Source organism: Puma concolor, chromosome C2 (genome assembly GCF_028749965.1).
Source record: "Puma concolor isolate L17-30 chromosome C2, mPumCon1.1.hap2, whole genome shotgun sequence".
Taxonomy (NCBI): Eukaryota; Metazoa; Chordata; class Mammalia; order Carnivora; family Felidae; genus Puma; species Puma concolor.
In genome coordinates, this window is record NC_141675.1 from 32,306,601 (window position 1) to 32,326,057 (window position 19,457).

Below are 19,457 nucleotides of genomic sequence, written 5' to 3' on the forward strand. Positions count from 1 at the left end.
AACACCCATGGATTCTAAGTGATAGGGTAAGGATCCAAATGTAGGATTATCTTACTCTTGTGACTCTAAAGTAGTCCATGCTCTTAATCATTATTCTTTGGTTCCCTTACATATTAACAAAGGCCATAGGAATAATTTAGAATGAGGGTCTGAAAATAAAATGTTGGCAGTGAAGATGTGAATAGACTGAAGAGAAATTATAAAGCAGCAGCATAGAATTTAGGAACTAATCAGAATGGGGCTGTTGATGAGTCCTAAATTTCCAGGTAGTCACCTATTAGGTGGATTATGGTGTTTATCACTGAAATAATTAATGTAATAGTTCACAAAAATGCTAACATAATAGTTCAATTTTAGAGATGATGATCTGAGATTCCTGAAAAATATCCTACTGATGTTTAGTAGGCCATTGAATATAAGAGTTCAAAGGCCATGTTGTTCAAAGAATTTAAGCAAGAATAAAGATTTGGCAGTCCTTGGCATTTAAACGGCAACAGACATGATGGAAGAAGATGAGATCACTCAATGAGGATATGTAGAGAAGGTAGACAAAAGTATCTTGGGGAACACCAACATTTAACAGATGGATAAGAAAGAAGAGCATATGAAGAAATCTAAGAAATGGTATGAGTAGGAATAAAAACCAGAAGAATATGGCATATTCTGGAAAGAAAACATTAAAAAATGGTTTTCTAAAAAATGTTTATTTACTTGTTAAAGTTTACTTATTAAGAGAGAAACCAAGAGCAGGGGAGGAGCAGAGAGAGAGAATCTCAACTTGACTCCAAGGATCGAATTCACAAACCATGAGATCATGACCTGAACCAAAATCAACAAAGGCTTAACCAACTGAGCCCCTCAGCTGCACCTAAATGTTTATTTTGAGAGAAAGGGTATGCACACATGTGAGTGGATGGGAGAGGCAGAGAGAGAGAGAGGTAGAGAGATAATCCAAGCAGGCTCCATGCTGTCAGCACAGAGCTAGATGTGGGGCTCAATCTCACAAACCATCAGCTCATGTCCTGAGCTGAAATCAACAGTTGGATGCTTAACCAACTGAGCCATCCAGGTGCCCCAGAAAATGTTTTTAAGGAAAAAAAAAACATTAAAAAATGGAGATAGTAATTTAATAGTGACAAATGCCATAACAGAAAAGACAAGCTAAGGATTAGAAAGTATCCCATAAAACAATGATGAGGTTGTGAGTGATCTTGGGGAGAAAACTTTTAATGGAATTAAAAGGGCTGAAGTCAGACTGCAGTGGAAATCTTCCATTTTCTTGAATGGAAGAAAAAGAAGGCAACTCTTTGCTGAATAAGTAACTGAAAGAAAAAAAGCAAGCCATGCTACTGACTAGCTCTATGATCTTAGTCAATTATTTTATGTCTCAGAATTACAGAGTTTAAAAATCTATAAACAAGACAGCTGAACTATGAGATTCTATGGTACTCTGTGATTCTGCTGAATTCACTCATAGGCACTCAAACGAGAACAAGACAGGTGCTAAGTGATAATAAACCTCCCACTATTCAAAGAATGAATGTTCACTGTTCCATTGCTAGTACCTAGAATAGTGCTTGGCACACGGCAGGTGTTTAATAAATACTTACTGAATGAAATGCAAGTATACGTAATACAGATAATATCACAATCCTAGGGTCAATGTGTAATATCTTCATTTTATCAAACTCTAAACAGAGTTTGAAAAAATGGTGCTAGGAGGTATTAATGCTCCTTTATTTCCTTAAATTTCTCAGCGTGCAAAGAAGCAGTCTAGGGAATCAGCTATCTTTGGAGTTGAAACCAAATATTCCTTTAAAGGTCGATCATAAAGCAGATGTGTCTTATGTAAAATGGTAACTTGCCAATTCTTTTGAAGAATTATAAATTTAACATCGCAACTAAGTAAGCAGCCTACCAATGACTAATCAGTAGAAGTATTTTAAGAAGAAACTGGAAATGGGAAGCAACCAAGAAAATAGAAGCTAAAGGCCTTTAGCAGTAAAGTTTGCACTAGATTTGGATGCAACTTAAATATTATCTGAGTGCTCAAGAAAATTAATTTAATTATAGTCAGTTCGATTCCATTAAGAGAAATATAAAACTAATAGTTTTAGGTAAATGGGCAGAGATACTATATATTTTAACTAAATCTTATATGGTAAAGCCCTTTAAACAGCTGGGAAGAGACAGGTTCTTGTAGATTTCAGAATACAGTGCTTTTATTCACTTTACAATATTTCATTTGATTAAAATAGTTGGAATGATGACTCCCAAGGCTGTGATGGTGCTAAGTTAAGGCAGGCAACCACTTCTGGGATATGTGGTAATAAATATCTTGAGAAATTTTCAGGATGTTCAATCAAAACTTTAAAAGAGGTTCAGGGTTTGCCAGCTTAAAGCTCAAGTATTAAGGTAAGTTTCACAGAATGGGCTTTATTCTTAATGTCTCTTAAAAAACAAGAATAAGGATAAGAAAAAATAAAAACATAAAAAGATTCTAAATAGGGCCAATAATAAGAGCTTAGTTTCAAAAGCACAAAAATTAGTAATTTACTTGAACTCCTTTAAAATATAAACCACTGAGGGGCACCTGGGTGGCTCAGTTGGTTTCAGTATCCGACTCTTGGTTTCAGCTCAGGCCATGATCTTACAGTTCGTGAATTCGAGCCCCATGCTGGGCTCTTGCTGACAGTGCAGAAGCTGCTTGGGATTCTCTTACCCACAAGCCCTCCCTTCCCCACTTTCTGCCCCTCCCTGGCGCACTCTCTCTCTCTCAAAATAAAGAAATAAACTTAAAAAATTTAAATATAAGCCACTGGCTATTTTAAAATTTGAGAAAACTTATTACATTCCACATATTCTGGAATGAAATACTTTTTCTCCTGTTGTAATAGTTGCAAAGTCATTGTGAAAAAAATTAAATATGTTCAACTTACACTGAATAAACAAGAGCATTTTGTATGCGGTATTTTTCTGGGCTAGAATTCAATAGTAATAAAGTTAACATTTACTGGCACTTACTGTGTACCAGGCACTAATCTTAGCTTTTCATGAATTAAATTCAACTAATCCTCATAACTGTGATGGGTACTGATATTATTATCACTCCCATTTTATATATGAAGAAACAGGCACAAAGATGTTAAATGCAGGCCCAAAGACCAAAGCAGTGTGCCTCTAGTCTGTGCTCTTAACCATTTTGCTATAATGACTTTTTTCTATAAATTGAGAAAATTACTATGTTGAGGAAACAGGCATTATGGAGGTAAGATATTTGAAACTCAAATTACTCAAGTATATTTACATATAAACAAAACAGCCAGTCAACCTGATGGACTCTGAAAAACAATAACCCAAGAACAAGATATACTGATTATCCAGACTGCAATTTTAAGAAACTAGAATATTTAGGGAGTACCTCTACAACTTTTAATAGGATGGTACTTTACTTATAAATTCCCTTACAAGCCAGAGTACCTGAATTACAGAGGTGAGAACTAAACACAGTGAACAGAAGAGTAATCTGCCACTTAGTCCAGGATAAGCTATATATAAACTAAGTATATGGTACTTCTTTTCAAACACTTTTTCCTAAATGAAACAGTATTGTCTCTTATTTTCAGAAAGCAGCTTGGCATCATGAACACTTTTCCCTAAAGTAGCTATGGAAAGGAATTCAAATGGGTCAGGTGATAAGATTATACTGAGACTTAAGTTATATCTTGGGGCTAGATTCTTTCATATCCATTTTGCAAGCTGCTTAACTAGCCTGGCTGAAGTTTTTCATTTTTTGGTTTTTTCTTCCTGGTAGTACTGAAACCAAAATTTCAAGGAATTAAGATGTTTTACACCCTGGTCGGCAAAATCTCAACAATGAAAAATTTTCAACAAGGCTGGCATAATTAAGATGGTGAATTTATCATATAAGCCATATTAGAAAGAAGTTTTCTCAAAGGCACAAAGGCTCAAAGTTGACTTACTCTAACATCTTGAGAAGAAAAACAGATCTTAAATGTAGACTGTGCCTTAAGAACCAAGTATCTCAACATGATTATAGTCAGTGGAGAAAGGTCAGAGTTTAGTTCCTACACACACGAATATGTAGCTACTGTAGATCTGACATGCAGCATGGTAGATTTTGTCCTTCATCTGCATTTTGGAATAATGTTGGAAGTTAAGTTTGTCCCTTTGGTCCTAACAGTCACTATTTTGCCCCTATAACTCTGACTTCTCCTTTAGCTTTCTTCATTTTTGTGATTCCTTTTTATTACGTATCACAACTTTACATGTCGAGAGAAAGACTAAATTTAGTTGTCCTTTTATCTACAGCTATGAAATACCCTTAAGATAACCACAGCCAGAAACTGAAGCCACAGAAAAACTAGTAGTACATCCATAAAACTCATTCAGTATTACCTGCCAAATACACATTTTTAAAATGGGCATAAATAGAAAAGTTGTAAAATAAGGACCAAGACCAGGTCAAAGATGTCAGGATATGAAAATAAAGCCTGTAAAGAATTTGGTGATCAGTGTTCATGACAAAAAAGGGGCACAAGACTAGTTACCCAGAAAAGACAAATAGGGTTATTGACAAACAAGACCACGGGGTTACCTTACGAAGCCAGGGATTGGCAAACTTTTTGTGTAAAGGGTCAGATAGTAATATTTTAGGCTCCATCAGCCATGCAGTGTCTGTCCCAACCACTTAACTCTGACACTTAATATAAAAGCAGCCCTATATAGCACATAAATTATTGAGCATGGCTGTGTTCCATTAAAACTTTATTATAAAAACAGGGGACAGGCCACATCTGGCCCATGGCCTGTAGTATGTCCTGTCTGTACTGGGCTATAAAGCTCTTTGAAGTATAAACTGTGTTATGTTTACCTGTATTTAGCACCCTTACTAACACATAGTGAGGCTCATTATTTTTCAGCCCAGTAAGTGATTATTCACATTAAATATGATAAAAACAAATGAAACTATATTCGTTCACTTGGGATACATCAGTGAGCAAGAGACATAGTAAAAAGTGTCACCACTGTAGTGGGGTACACACTATGTTTAAAACTGCTTTCGTATGTTTCAACCCCATGTTTAAAAACCCTTTAAAACTGCTTTCTTGTATGAATAGCTGCTATTAGCTTCTCTTTTGGGGGATGGGGACAGGGTGCGCCCCTTCTGTGAATACACAGTAAATTAACTACTGAATATTTAACCCCCAAATGTAATACTTAGTTTTCAGTGTTGTTGCTGTTCTTGGTAATTTGAATCCCCACCTGCTGACTCTTGCCATTGCCTCAGATTAATCCATTTATGATCCAGGTACCCTTAAACTGCCTACTGTAGTTCCAAAACATCTTCTGACTTCCTTCCTATAGTGTACCAAGATGAAGGAAGCTAAAGGAGGAATCAGAGGGGCAGGGGAAAAGTAGCGACTGTTAGGACCAAAGTGAGAGACCTGAATCCCCAAATCATTCCAAGATACAGATGGAGAACAAACAACTACCATGTTTTCTCTACACTAGCTACTGGGCATGTTTACCCACTTCCACAGCCTAAGATAATAGTTCATTTAGCACCCATTCTTGGTTGTGAAAGGGGAGACTAGGAAAGCATAGACAAGGACTCAGTTTAATGCCATCAAAACAAAGTTATTGTTTGCTGAAACACTCTTTTCAATTCAATCTTCCCAACAACCATATCCAACAGTGATTGATCACATACCCATTAGGAAACTCAGGTTCAAAGGTGAAGTAACTTGCTTATCTTTGCCACAGGAGGTAAAAAATGGCACCAAAATTCAAACTTACATTTAACTCCAAAGATAATGCTCCGACACAAAAAATTCTGGAAATATACCTTATTTACAAAGTAGGAGCTTCTTATATATATATGAATTGGGTATGTGACAAGAAATCATATAACAAATACCTAGAAATTTTAGAATGGCTGCTGGAAAAAACATTTTAAAAACAAAAAACCTATTGTAGGAAGGAAAAGGCATTATGATATCAGAGGATATTAAGTAGAATATAAAACACACATTTCCTTTCTATTCTAAATGGACAGAGGAAAACAAACTTCTTTTATCACTTATTCTGGTGAGGCAAATCACCAGTCTCTGTACAAGAAAGTGGGAAATGTTATGTTTTATTTAAACATTCTTAAAACTGCTTTAGACCTCAGATAAGCTCTGTTAAAACATACTTTTACATTATAATAACTGTTACTTAGAACAGATCTTCTCAGTCCTGGCTTACTACTTATATGAAAGGCATTATATATGTTAAGGAGTTTCAGTGTTTATAAATTAGGTGCTTTAAAGACCACTGTCCCCGTGTAAGTAGAAACAGCACCTGACTGGACAAGCTCGTAAAGCTTGAGGAAGACTTACATGGTCTTTCCCCACCAGACAGCAATGTTCAAAACTGGAGACCCAGGAGGAATAGGGTTGCAAACAGCATGTAATTCTTAATGGAATGTTAGAATCATGGCTTGTAAGTTCTTTTCTAAGTTGAACATATTTACTTCTGATTTCAGAGATTTTTAGAATGTTATATAAAATTTTGGAGAAGTCCGGAATCTGGTATAAACAGTCATCTACTTCAGTATTCCAGACTTTTTATTTTTCCTTCAAAGAACATTCTGAGAGCTGAACAAGAAAAGGGTATTAAACAAGATCTGGATCCTTTCCCCCTAACTTTCCTAAGGCATAAGGCACCTGAGATAGGACTTAATATTAATAGAAACATAACTATCAAAGAATGACTATGAAGTCTTGGAACAATCAAAAGGAAAGGCTTTAAATTAACTAGATACTTACTGAGGATGGAATTCTCATGAAATAAAAGGTAAGGGTTAAAGATTTAAGAAGAAAAGAATGAAGTAAAATGGTTATATGCTACTAAAAATTTGTTCCTAGAGAGACAACTATTACTTCCCATTCTTGGCCCCATTCCTTCCCCATACAAAGCAGTTAACTCTGCAGATGGAGAGGTATTTTATGATTCTAGGATTCTGGAGCAAGGTCCCAAGTGAGCTCTCTTATTTTTGTTATTTTAAAGGACTAGGAAGGGAAAAGAAAGAGGTGTAGAAAGCCGCCTGTAGATTTTTACACATTTTAAGACTATTTCTAGTACATTTCTAAAAATGTATGTTTGTACAAAGAATAGCAAGGTTAAACATGTCTCCTCACTGAGCTTGGCCATCTTCAGGTCCCACCTTCACCCTAACTCTTCCCTTCCTCAGTCTGTTTGGAGGTAAACAAGTTGGACTCTGCAGAGGAGGCTCTTCAGTGAAGAAGGTAATGGAGGAATAAATTTTGCAGCTAAATACCTCAATAATAATGTGACTTACAGTTACCTGAGGGATGCTGATTTTCTTTAACTTTAAAGATTAGGGAATAGGGCCAGGGTCCAAAAGGCAGGGATGTCTGCCCCAGGCCCTGTCTACCACTGTCTTAGGAACATGCAGGGTAAGGGAGAGAGCTACAAATTTAAGATTAGAGAGAGTAGGACAGCTCCTCCCAGGAGGGAAAAAAATACTTAGGGTAAATTCTAGATCCCCAGGCCAAAAACGGCAATAGGGGCATTATATTAGCCCTAACTCTTATTTACCTGGCTCTTTAAATGTCTTTGTATATGTCCAGAAGGAGCTGAAGGAAGAAGGATGTTTTCTGTTAGAGAAGAGAAACTGAAGGCTGCTTCTACAGGACCAGCACTAGGGGGCACCGGAGCAAAGTATACTGAGCATGACCTGTGTGACTGCCAAAGAGCTTCAACTCTGGAAATTAGGGGAACAGAGGAAATACCCATTGGTGAAACCCAATGCACTTCCAGTTCAAATAAAGATCTAATCCTGTTCTTGATATAGTCTTCTCACATACTTAATTTTATAAAAGTGTTCACTGTTGTGTTGAATTTAAACTTCAAATATAACTACCATTCATAAATTTCTGAATGACCATGTTCATGACAACAGAAAAGAAAAATAAATTTTAGAAAGTACTCTCTGAAAGGCAATTTGGCAATATAAATCAAGCCTTAAAAGTATGTACCATCTTTGACCCAGCAGTTCCATTTCTAAGAATATAATACAGGATGAAACAATGTAAAACACAGAACAAACTTTTGTACCAGAATGTCCATCATGGCATTAATTTTATTTCTTAACATGCTTAAACAACCTAAATATCCAAGAGATAAGAGTGGTAAAATAAATTATGGTAGAGCTATACAATGGACTATCATGCATACATTAAATATATTATCTATAAACACTTAATAACTGAAGGAAATGTTGATTGTAGAGGAGACACAAAATTTTGGAAACTGCAAACACATTATGATTTCAATAAGACTGAAATATGTTAGAAAAAGTATTGAAGGAAAATACACCAAAATATCAACAGTGGTTATCCATAGGTGGTAAGATTCAGAAATTTTATTTATATATTTTTTACAATGAACAAGTACTCCAATAATAGAGGCCAAATTTATGAAAACCTTTCTGCTTTATATTATACACCAAACACTAATAAACAATTTATTAATCAAAAACATAAGTTGACCTCATAACTGTATACTTAAACTGTAACCCACTGGGCATTACAAACTGAGGCATTTAAAATCACAGTCACTTCTCATTTAAATGTATCCTCTTCAGGGATACAGAATGATGAAAAGTGGCTATATAACATAACTTCAGTATCCAACTGATTAACACACATTGTTAGCTTGTGTTCAGCAAGTAGTCAACCAATGTGTCCTTAGAAAATTTGTTTAACAACAACAACGACAACAACAAAACTCTCTAGAGCTAGTTGTATTAAAATCTTAATAACGGAAGAATTTAAAAAGTGCTAACAGAAGAACTACTCGATTGAGATTCAAAAGAACAGTGCTCTAAGTTTCCGATCTTAGTCAAGTCCCAATGTTTCTAAGTATCAGGTTCCTTATCAGTACAATGGGGTTATCATAACATCCACTTTAGAATTATTAGGAAGACTTAATTAAAGCATTTAATTCAAGTGATTTACAAAATCACTTGATGTAAAACATCAACAAATATTAACAGCAATGTCCTATTCTAGGCCTTATCTACAACAGGTTCCATCAAATCACTTCCAAACTTCCTTATAGCTTTAATATCACATTTATAAACAATAGAATAATGTTGCTACAACAAATAAGATACAGGACACATTAGGCATTTTTCTAGTATTCATCCAAGTTTAACAACTCTGTGAGTTATATATGATAAGTCAAAACGTAAGATTCGGATGGAGAATCAAGATGTTTTTGTACTAGTAGTTTTTGAAAGTTGTTGTGATAAAATTATCACTGTTAGATATCATCAATAAAAACAATCCCTCAAACAGTATCAAAAGGTATAAAGCAAAAAGTAAATTTATCTCCTTATGCCTGCCCCCAAAGAATTTCTATTTCCTAGAGCCAATCACTGTTGAGATTCTTATATATCTACCAGACATCTGCCGTTAAGGAAGTTATTTACCTTAGCAGATTGAAGAATTGTAGAGCTAGAAAAAATTGGCCCAATATAACTTTCAATTTTATAAATAAGTAACCTGACACACGTAAGTGATTATTTTAGTTGTTATTAATACCTGGAACGCAATTCACAATAGATAAAATGCTATGACATAAATTACTGGTTTTAAAATTATCCAAGTGATTTGCCTCAAGGTTATTTACACAACAAGCTAATGATGTGGCTGGAACTACAGTTAGGAAGCTGATAACAAATGGGATAGTAATAATATATATTAAATGCATACAAAGCTTACGTTTTTAAAGTTTCAAAGATCTTAAAGCTTCAAAGATATTCTACATCATACAGCGGATTACAAAGTTTGGCAATTCATGAACTAGTTATTACTATGCATAAAAATCAATACAACTGTTTTATAAGGAGAAATCTTAGCAATGAGAGACTTTTAAAGTTTGCCTGTGTTTTGAAGATTCACGCTTTTCAAGATTATCACTTAGAGAATTACTTTTAAATTATAGATATAAACAACACACAATGATTAATTACTGAATACATTTTGGTTAAAAAAAAACCCAACAACTTCAAAATGAGAAGAAATAATGTGAGAGAGACACTTAAAGTAAGGAGAATTTCATATATGATATGAATGCACACAAGACTATAAACAGAAATCAACTGAATAATAAAGCACCTAAAAGATCCTGCAGCATTCTTTCTAGCATAAAGAAAATCAGTGTTGACCACAAAAGCTGCATTGCCACTGTGGCAATGACAACTACAAAATCTGTATTATGACTAATGACAAAAAAGGAAGATATCTTTTATTAGAAGAATGTGTGAGAAATTAAACAGAAAGGTAAGGAATCTCAAAATAATTCTACCGTAACAGGATTTAAAAAAACAGAAAACATTCAAAGAAGTGGGTTCAAGAATAAGTCTCACTCCAATTATGGAATATAGTTATAAAAGAACAAAACTGAAATTAAACTTAATAGAGGAATTAACCATTAATTATGCTAAATTTTTAACAAGTATATATTCCAATTTACTTAAATACAAGTATCAATATCCAGCCAAATTATAAAGAGCTCAGATAACCTAAATAATCTAAGTGGAAAAAAAATGAATGCCAAAATCAGATGGAAAAATCAAAGTAAAAATTAAGTAATTGTGTGTAATATACACACTCTTGCTATCAAATTATAACTTACATATATTCAAGCTCCTTTAATTTTGCCATATTAAAGAACATTTCAAAAACATGAAAATGTAATACACCTTTAAATGACTTTTGTTACTAACAAAAGGTTAACTCTGATTTTTGCTTTTTAAGACTAACACTGTCAATAAAGTAGAAAAATGAGGCGGCTAACCAATATATTACTGTTGTTCTAACTGAAAATAAATAAAACCCCAAGTATTTTCTAAAGGCAGAAAAATCCTCAAATTATTAACAGGAAAGAAAAGAATGCTCCATATCAAGTTGTTGGTTCTATGATGTATTATTAGCCTTCTTTACTGGTTGAATAGCACCTGTTTTATTAAGAGGAGGATATGTAAACATAATATTTTTATTTGGTTCTTTATCAAGTATTTGTTTTTACTCCTATGTTCAAGCCTTTCTCATTTCATGAGACAACTGAAATATATTTATATTTGTATCAGACAGTTCTAATATATAAATAGTATTTTTTTGGTCTGATTCTCTTCATGGTTCTGTTCATGGTTTCTCATTTTCTTTTTAGGTGAGTAGTCTTTACTATAAGCTCATTTTTCTTTAAATTTTCTTTGCCTCTTAGAGGCAAATTCCTTCAAAAAGGAATTACATTTGATTCTATTAGGTGCTTGAAGATATCACTACCACAAATATTTTAAATCAAAATCTTAATTTGCTTTAAAATTTTTTTTTTAATGGAGCACTGAAGTAGTATGAATTTAGGGTGGGAACCTATATGAAAATTCGCTCAAGGCTATCAACTTTCATGAAAGACGTATTTTCTCCCATTTAATCAATGACAAATTTTAAGACAGGCTATTTTCCTTACATCCCCCCATGAATGGAGCTGGTGTGGGCTTATTTCTAATTTACCCTTGTGTGGGAAGTAGCTCTTTAGGATCCCAAGTTTATCAGGGAGATGTGCTACCCATTAGATATTCCACCTTGGAAGGGCCTTGGGATTTGTCTAGATTAGACAATATCCTCAAGGTTAACTAGGCTTTAGGCTCTGATTTGATTCTCTTAGATCCTAGTTTCATTTTAATCTCTGATTTGTATTTCCTTTATTTCGAATGGCTATGCATAGATTAAAATTTTAAAAAATTTATCTAACAATTTCTTTTTAACAAGAATGTTGTTTAGTTTGGGCCCCAAGGGGCCATAATTCAATAACTAAGAGCTACACAGTATTACCTTCAATATTTTTCTTTTAAATAGCATGCCATTTATCAGAGCTCTTGTGGTTTCCACTACAATTATTCCTTATAAGACTTTTAACTTGGTGTATCTATACAACTCTGCATCTGTTGAAGAACTGGTTATCTTCCAAAGAGGTAAAATATACTTACTCATAGGATAAAGCAAAATTGATAACAATAATTATTATATATTTTATTAAAAATTATAATTTATTATAATAACTGGTAACAATAAATTATTAAATAATGATTTAAACAAGGTTATTTTGTTTTAGTAATAACCCTTCTGCCTTCAGAAACTCTTACTTACTTTGGAAGGAGAACCATCAGTAATTTTCACCAACTGCCAAAGAATCGAGTAATGGGAACACTGCAGTGCCTGTACGACTATCTGTATCAAATAAAAAAATTCAAACAAATGAGACATAATTTATGTTTGTACAGTATTAACAATGTTTATCATAGTTTTTTTCTTATAATAAGGTTTCAAGTCCAAATTTTTGTAGAATTAATGGAATGTGTAAAATAATATTTGGTTAAAAAAAAGACAAACCAACATATCAATCTAGAGAATAAAGATATAACATGTCTTGATAAATATGGACCCAAATAACACTATGTTTTAAACAAAAATCTACTGTTATGAATAGTTTGCACAGATTTTTAAAGGGAGACTGAAGAAATAAGTTTTATCCAAATTTTATAATGATTACTTTTGTTTTAAAGCATTTTTACTATGAAATAGAACACTTATACAGAAATATACATAAAACATTTAATAACTTAATATAAAGAAAGTTATCTATGTAACCACCACCCAGATCAAGAAACAGAACATTGCCAGCAATTTCTCCCAATATTTTTCTTCCCTCTAAGGAAGGGTAATAGTCATTTTGACTTATCAGGCAGTCAGTACATTTTATCTACCTAAGTCTCCATCTCTAAATACTGAGTTTATTATGTCTAGTTGTGAATATTATATAAATGGAATCATGTAATATGTATTACTTTGATTCTGATTTCTTTCATTTTAACATTTATAGTTAGGATTCATACACATTGCTGCATATAGCTATAGTTCATTATTTCTTTATACTATATTTAGAATATCCTCCTATTTATTCATTCATTCCATTGTTGCTGAGCTTTTACAGTGCTTATAGTTTGAGGCCATCATGAATAATGCTGCTATGAACATTCTTATTCTATGTCTCCTGGTACCCATACATGCATTTGTCTAGCTAAGAGGTTCTTGAAGTTTTTAGTTCTCAGGACCTTTCTACACTCTTAAAAATTACTAAAAAATTCCTTTCAAAGAAACCTAAATTGCTTTTGTTTATGTGAATTATATAACACATTTATCATATTAGAAATTATAAGTAATGTTTCAAATACACATTAATTCATTTAAAAATTAATAGAGGTGCCTGGGTGTCCCAGTTTGTTATGTCTGACTCTTGTTACCGGCTCAGGTCATGATCTCACAGTCTGTGAGTTCAAGTCCATGTTGGGCTCTGCACTGATGGCATGCAGTCTGCTTGGCATTTGGTCTCTCCTTCCCTCTGCCCCTCCCCCACTTATGTGCTCTCTGTCTCTCTTGCTCTCAAAATAAATAAGTAAACTTAAAAAAATTAAAATGAACAAATTATATAATAAAGAATACATATTTCTGAAAAAGCACTAAATTTTCTAAAATGAAAATCATTTAGTGGGAAGAATGGCACTGTTTCACAGTTTTGCAAATCTCTTTAATGTCCAGCTTAACAGAAAAAAGGGTTTCAAATCTGCTTCTGTATTTTATTAAAATATGCTGTTTTGATTGAAGTATGTGAAGAAATTCCAGTGTCACAGATTGCTGGAAAAAGAATTACATTTTAGTAGTCTTTATAGATAAATGTGGATATTCTTTGACATGACACCAATACTTCAATGTACATTTGTAAGATAATAAAAGCAAATAATATCTTCCTCTTATCATAAAAATAGTTTGATCTCAAAGACCTGTCCTGGAAACTAACAGGGCTCTCCAAACTACACTTTGAGGGCCACTGCTGTACGAATAGGATTGCTGGATTATATAGTGTGTGCATGTTTAACTTTATGGTAGATAGTACCAAGAGTACTATCTTAATGTAGTATTAACTTACATTTCTCTAAATACTAATGGACATAGGCACATTTTCATTTTCTATTGGCACTGAATTCTTGTTCTATGAAATATCTGTCCCTATTTTCAGAGACAAATAACAGAATTCAGGAAGATAAAACTGGTTAAGAATCATAACTATAGAATAATTTCATTTTGGATAGGGCTTTTACTACATTTTTGTTTGAATACATGATATATTTTTATTGCAATAAAGCATTATCTAATAATATATTCCATCATTATAGTATCTCTATTATCTTCCCCACTTGATAAACTATAAATTATAAGAAGAGATATATGTAGATAATAAATCAAAATAGAAATCAGTAAGTAGAATGTGAAGAAAGTGGTTAAAATTTCAGCTGGTTTGAACTTCAAAAATTTTAGGATCCAGATCACATAAGCAAAACATATCTCCAATACACCTATTCACCACTGAAAATAACTCATCAGAATTAGAGGGATAAGTAGTGCTGCCTTTGATGTAACATCAGTAAGATGATGTCAGGATCTTATCAAACATAGTAATAATTAAATGACTGACTCATGTCAGAAACAAGACTACTGAAACACTGTCAAGTTATGAACATTAATGCTAAAGAAATCACCTCATTATACTCAGGAAATGCTCAATATGCGTACATATACTGGTTGAGACATACTGTGATAACCTTTAATTTAGAATACAGGTACACTGGTAATGTGATTTGTGTGGAAGGAAAAGAGAATATTAAAAAAAATTCTTATTTGAAACAACCTGAATTGTTAAACTACCGGAAAAGTAATATACAAATAACATTATCAGTAGGAAATTAAGATATAGAAAAAAGTAATGTTGAAGAATAGCTTAATTTTAACATTTCTCCTAATCATCACAAATATAATTTCCTTTCCTTCTACATTTCTATTGACCTATATACTAGGAAGTTATGCAAACTGTTCCAAAGTTTTGCAGAAGTATCTTAGAAATGGTTATGAGGGAAGCAGACACTTGTCCACTCCAATATCTATTTCAAATACAGCATCCCCATTTTATTTTTTCATAGGTCAGTATTCATCATGAGTTTACTTCAAAAAGGCTCTATTGCATTATTTTAAAATAAAAAGCTCACTTTCACTGACTAGGAAGCATTCTGTCTTCTCACAGGTATAATTATATAACAATATACCTGATCCCATTTCAAAAGAAAATTTAGAATGCTTTCTTCCTGGCTTTACATCATTATCCTCCATACTAGTGATGTTATACTAACTTGTCCAGACATCATTTATTCAGCAACTTAATTTTTCTGTAGTAGAGACAGATGAAACAAGGACAAACAACAAAAAACAGAAAAAGCCAAAAGAGATTGTTTTAACTGGTGAGGACCACAGTCCTTCTCCCTTTCCTTGACTCCCTGGAGAGGGTCTTCCAATAATATATCAAGTATAAGGCTGATGACAAAGAATTTCTTCCAAACCTACCCCTCTGTCCTCCTGTTTCCAAGAGCTAACACTGTTCCTGGGAGAACACAGTAATGTATACTGCACACTTCTGGGCAAAAGTAGTTAAGAAGCAGGAGTGCCTATTCTATCTTCTACTCTCCTATCTGCCAGCAGGATACCAATGACCCAGGAGACCTTGGGTCCTTGAATGACTGGGTGGTGCAGTGACACCCCACTTCCCTTAATTGCACTTTATAAGAGTGAGAATAAATTTCTATTGTGTTAAGCCACTGAGATATTGAGATTAATCTATTATAGCAGTTAGCATTACCATAATCAACATAAAATTATTTATTAGCCCTTTTCCTTAATAATTACTTTTACCTATTTAAAGGAACAACAGCTCTTTATCTTTGATTAACAGATTGAATTAATGAGAGTCAATCAACTTCTGGTTAATGATATCACATATCCTAAAGATGAACTGTAGGATTATATGTAAATAAAGAAAGGTGGTGGGGAGGTGCCTGCGTGACTCAGCTAGTTAAGTGTCCAACTCTTGGTTTTTGCTCAGGTCATGATCTCATGGTTTGTGGGTTTGAGCCCCATGTCAGATTCTGTGCTGACAGTGCAGAGCCTGCTTGGGATTCCCTCTTTCCTTCTCTGCCCCTTCCCTGCTTTCTCTAAGTAAATTATTTTAAAAAATAATTAAAAAATGAAGACTAAATGACAAGCTCCTAGAATGTTTATGTTTTGAAAAACTGAATTTTTGGGGCGCCTGGGTGGCGCGGTCGGTTGAGCGTCCGACTTCAGCCAGGTCACGATCTCGTGGTCCGGGAGTTCGAGCCCCGCGTCAGGCTCTGGGCTGATGGCTCAGAGCCTGGAGCCTGTTTCCGATTCTGTGTCTCCCTCTCTCTCTGCCCCTCCCCCGTTCATGCTCTGTCTCTCTCTGTCCCAAAAAAAAAAAAAAAAAAAAAAAAAAAAAATTGAAAAACTGAATTTTTATGGGAAATACAATATGACTATAGAATAATAAGAAAAATGATTATGCATACGTAATATATACATGTGTAGATATATATTAACTACATGCATAGGGCATGTTTAAAATACTGAAAATCCACATAATGACTGTGGGATAAATTGGGGTTGTTTCACTTTTCTGTTTGCAAGAGACTTTAAGGGGTTGGAGGATCAATTTTTTTTAGTGGCTATATGCATGACAAGAGAGTAAATTCAACCTCATACTAGTCTGCTTTTCATATCCAATACTGGTTTTTCTATCATATTCAGAGTAGGTTAATGTGCGTGACAATATCCCCTTTAAAAAAAGTCTTTAGATGCAAATTGATAATCAACATGGCTGTACCAAGAAGAATGTAAGGCTGGCAAATAAGCACATGAAAAGATGTTTAACATCATTAGCATTAAGGAAATGTACATTAATTAAAAGCACAATGAGATACCACTACATACCTACAAGGAGGGCTAAAGTAAAAACAAGCGCTGCTAAGGATGCGGAACAAATGGGACTTTCGCGTTGCTGGAAGGAATGCAGAATGGTGCAGACACTCTGGAAAATGGTGTGGCAGTTTCTAATAAAGTCAAACACAAACTGATACCCTAATACCTGCAACTATGCTCTTGGGCATTTACTTTAGAGAAGTGAAAACTTATGTTCATATAAAAAGCTGTACACATATGTTCACTTTAGTTGTGACAGCGAGAAGATGGAAACAACCCAAATGCCTTTCAACAGGTGAATGAATAAAACAAACGGCTACACAATGGAGTAGAATTGAACCAACGATTAATTAAAAAATGAACCAACTACTGATTCAAACAATTTGGATTAATCTCAAAGGCATTATGGTCAGTGAAGACATTATGCTCACTGAAAGATTTTATGTTCTAAAGGGTTACAACACTTTATGATTTCATTTATTTGGAAACCTTAAAAAGACAAATCCATAGTGATGGAAAACAGAGCAGTGGTTTGCAGGAGTTGTAGGTAGGGCAAGCATCTAATTATAAAGGGATCGAATGAAGAAAAAAGTAGATATGTGATATCCCTTGTGATGGTGATTATATAAATCTATGCACATGTTAATTTACCATATAATAATTAAAAATAATAGTCAATATGGCAAAGAGTTTGCAGTAATAATTTTCTTGAGAAAATGCTAACAAAAGCAAAAACATTAAGGCAAGTCATAGTGATAAGTAACAAATAATTCTTTAATAGAGAAGAAAGATTCCTAAGTTCTACATGTGCTTTGAGAATGAAGAATCATCCCATGCATTGTATTACCAGTGGCTGTAGTATACTATACATTAAAAAAAAAAAATCATCGTAAGGGTAAAAAACAGAGTTAAAAATACAAATAGTAAAAGATTAACTTCTGCAACTAAGAAATTAAAAGACTTCTCAAGGAATGGATTACACAGCAGGCTAATGCATATTAATCCTTAACAGTTTTGGACCCTGGAATTCTGCTGTCAAGCTTTCTCATAAGTTCCAAGTAGTATTTAAAACAAGGAAGAGTGGGGCGCCTGCGTGGCTCGGTCGGTTAAGTGTCTGACTTCGGCTCAGGTCATGATCTCGCAGTCCGTGAGTTCGAGCCCCGCGTCGGGCTCTGTGCTGACAGCTCAGAGCCTGGAGCCTGTTTCAGATTCTGTGTCTCTCTCTCTCTCTGACCCTCCCCCATTCATGCTCTGTCTCTGTCTCAAAAATAAATAAACGTTAAAAAAAATTTTTTTAAAACAAGGAAGAGTATGAAGAAAAATGTGATATGTCAATGATAAGGTCCAGTGTGGAATATTATAATCTCTTTTAGTGAGATTTCTTCATAGTGATCTCCAAAAGAGGGTTTGGCATATAGTGAAAAGGACACTGCCCAGGCATTCACATCATACAACCTTAGGCCTACTCTTAAACAGTTCATGTGTACTAGCCTTTTCTTCCCAAACAACGTAGGCTTTAACATCAAAAAAGATCTTGCCACTTTTCATGTCATTGATCAGCTTGAAAGATCCAATGAGCAATTTCTGCTGCTGACCTTGAAATTCTCTAGTAATACAAGCAAACAATTGTCCAAACAACATATACAACATCTCAACCATTCCTAAATCATTAAGAAACCATAACATCTGGGGCGCCTGGGTGGCGCAGTCGGTTAAGCGTCCGACTTCAGCCAGGTCACGATCTCGCGGTCCGTGAGTTCGAGCCCCGCATCAGGCTCTGGGCTGATGGCTCAGAGCCTGGAGCCTGTTTCCGATTCTGTGTCTCCCTCTCTCTCTGCTCCTCCCCCGTTCATGCTCTGTCTCTCTCTGTCCCAAAAATAAATAAACGTTGAAAAAAAAAAAAATTTTTAAAAATAAAAAAAAAGAAACCATAACATAATACTTAGTGGAGACAGGATTTTGGTCCACATAAAATGGTGAAAGTAGGGAACATTCATAATTCCAAGAGAAGAATAGTCACTTAAAGACATATTCAAAGTAAAATGAATAATTTATGCAAATAGATTCCAAACATTTTTTTTTTTAAGTTTATTTATATTGAGAGAAAGAGAAAATGCAAGTGGGGCGGGGGCAGAGAGAAAGAGAGACAGAATCTCTTTTCGTGGGATTTGATCTCACAAACCGTGAGATCATGACCTGAGCTGAAACCAAGAGTCAGATGCTTAACCGAATGAGCCACACAGGTGCCCCCCGTAAACATTGTAAAAAATAACACTATTAAAACACAAGAAAAAAAAGAAGTGAATATTTAAATGACTTAGAAATGTGTGGGAAGGCTTTCCAAGTAAGACATCAAACAAAAAACTGATAATTCTGATTATATAAAGAATATTTATATACCAGACAAGATATAATAAAATTAAAAATTCCCATTGGTAAATTACTGCAACAAATGACATAAGCTTAAGAACATTAATATAAAGA

The 19,457-nt window shown here is 34.1% G+C and overlaps 1 protein-coding gene across 5 annotated transcripts in view; it reads right to left on the reverse strand.

Moving 5' to 3' along the window:
• Positions 1-19,457, reverse strand: part of STAG1 (STAG1 cohesin complex component) — a 404,176-nt gene that overhangs the window by 40,489 nt on the left and 344,230 nt on the right. For all 5 annotated transcript variants that reach the window (XM_025913742.2, XM_086674339.1, XM_086674341.1 and 2 more), the window contains one exon: positions 12,246-12,326. In XM_025913742.2, coding sequence (XP_025769527.1) covers positions 12,246-12,326 — 81 coding nt within the window. The remainder of the gene's footprint in view (positions 1-12,245; positions 12,327-19,457) is intronic.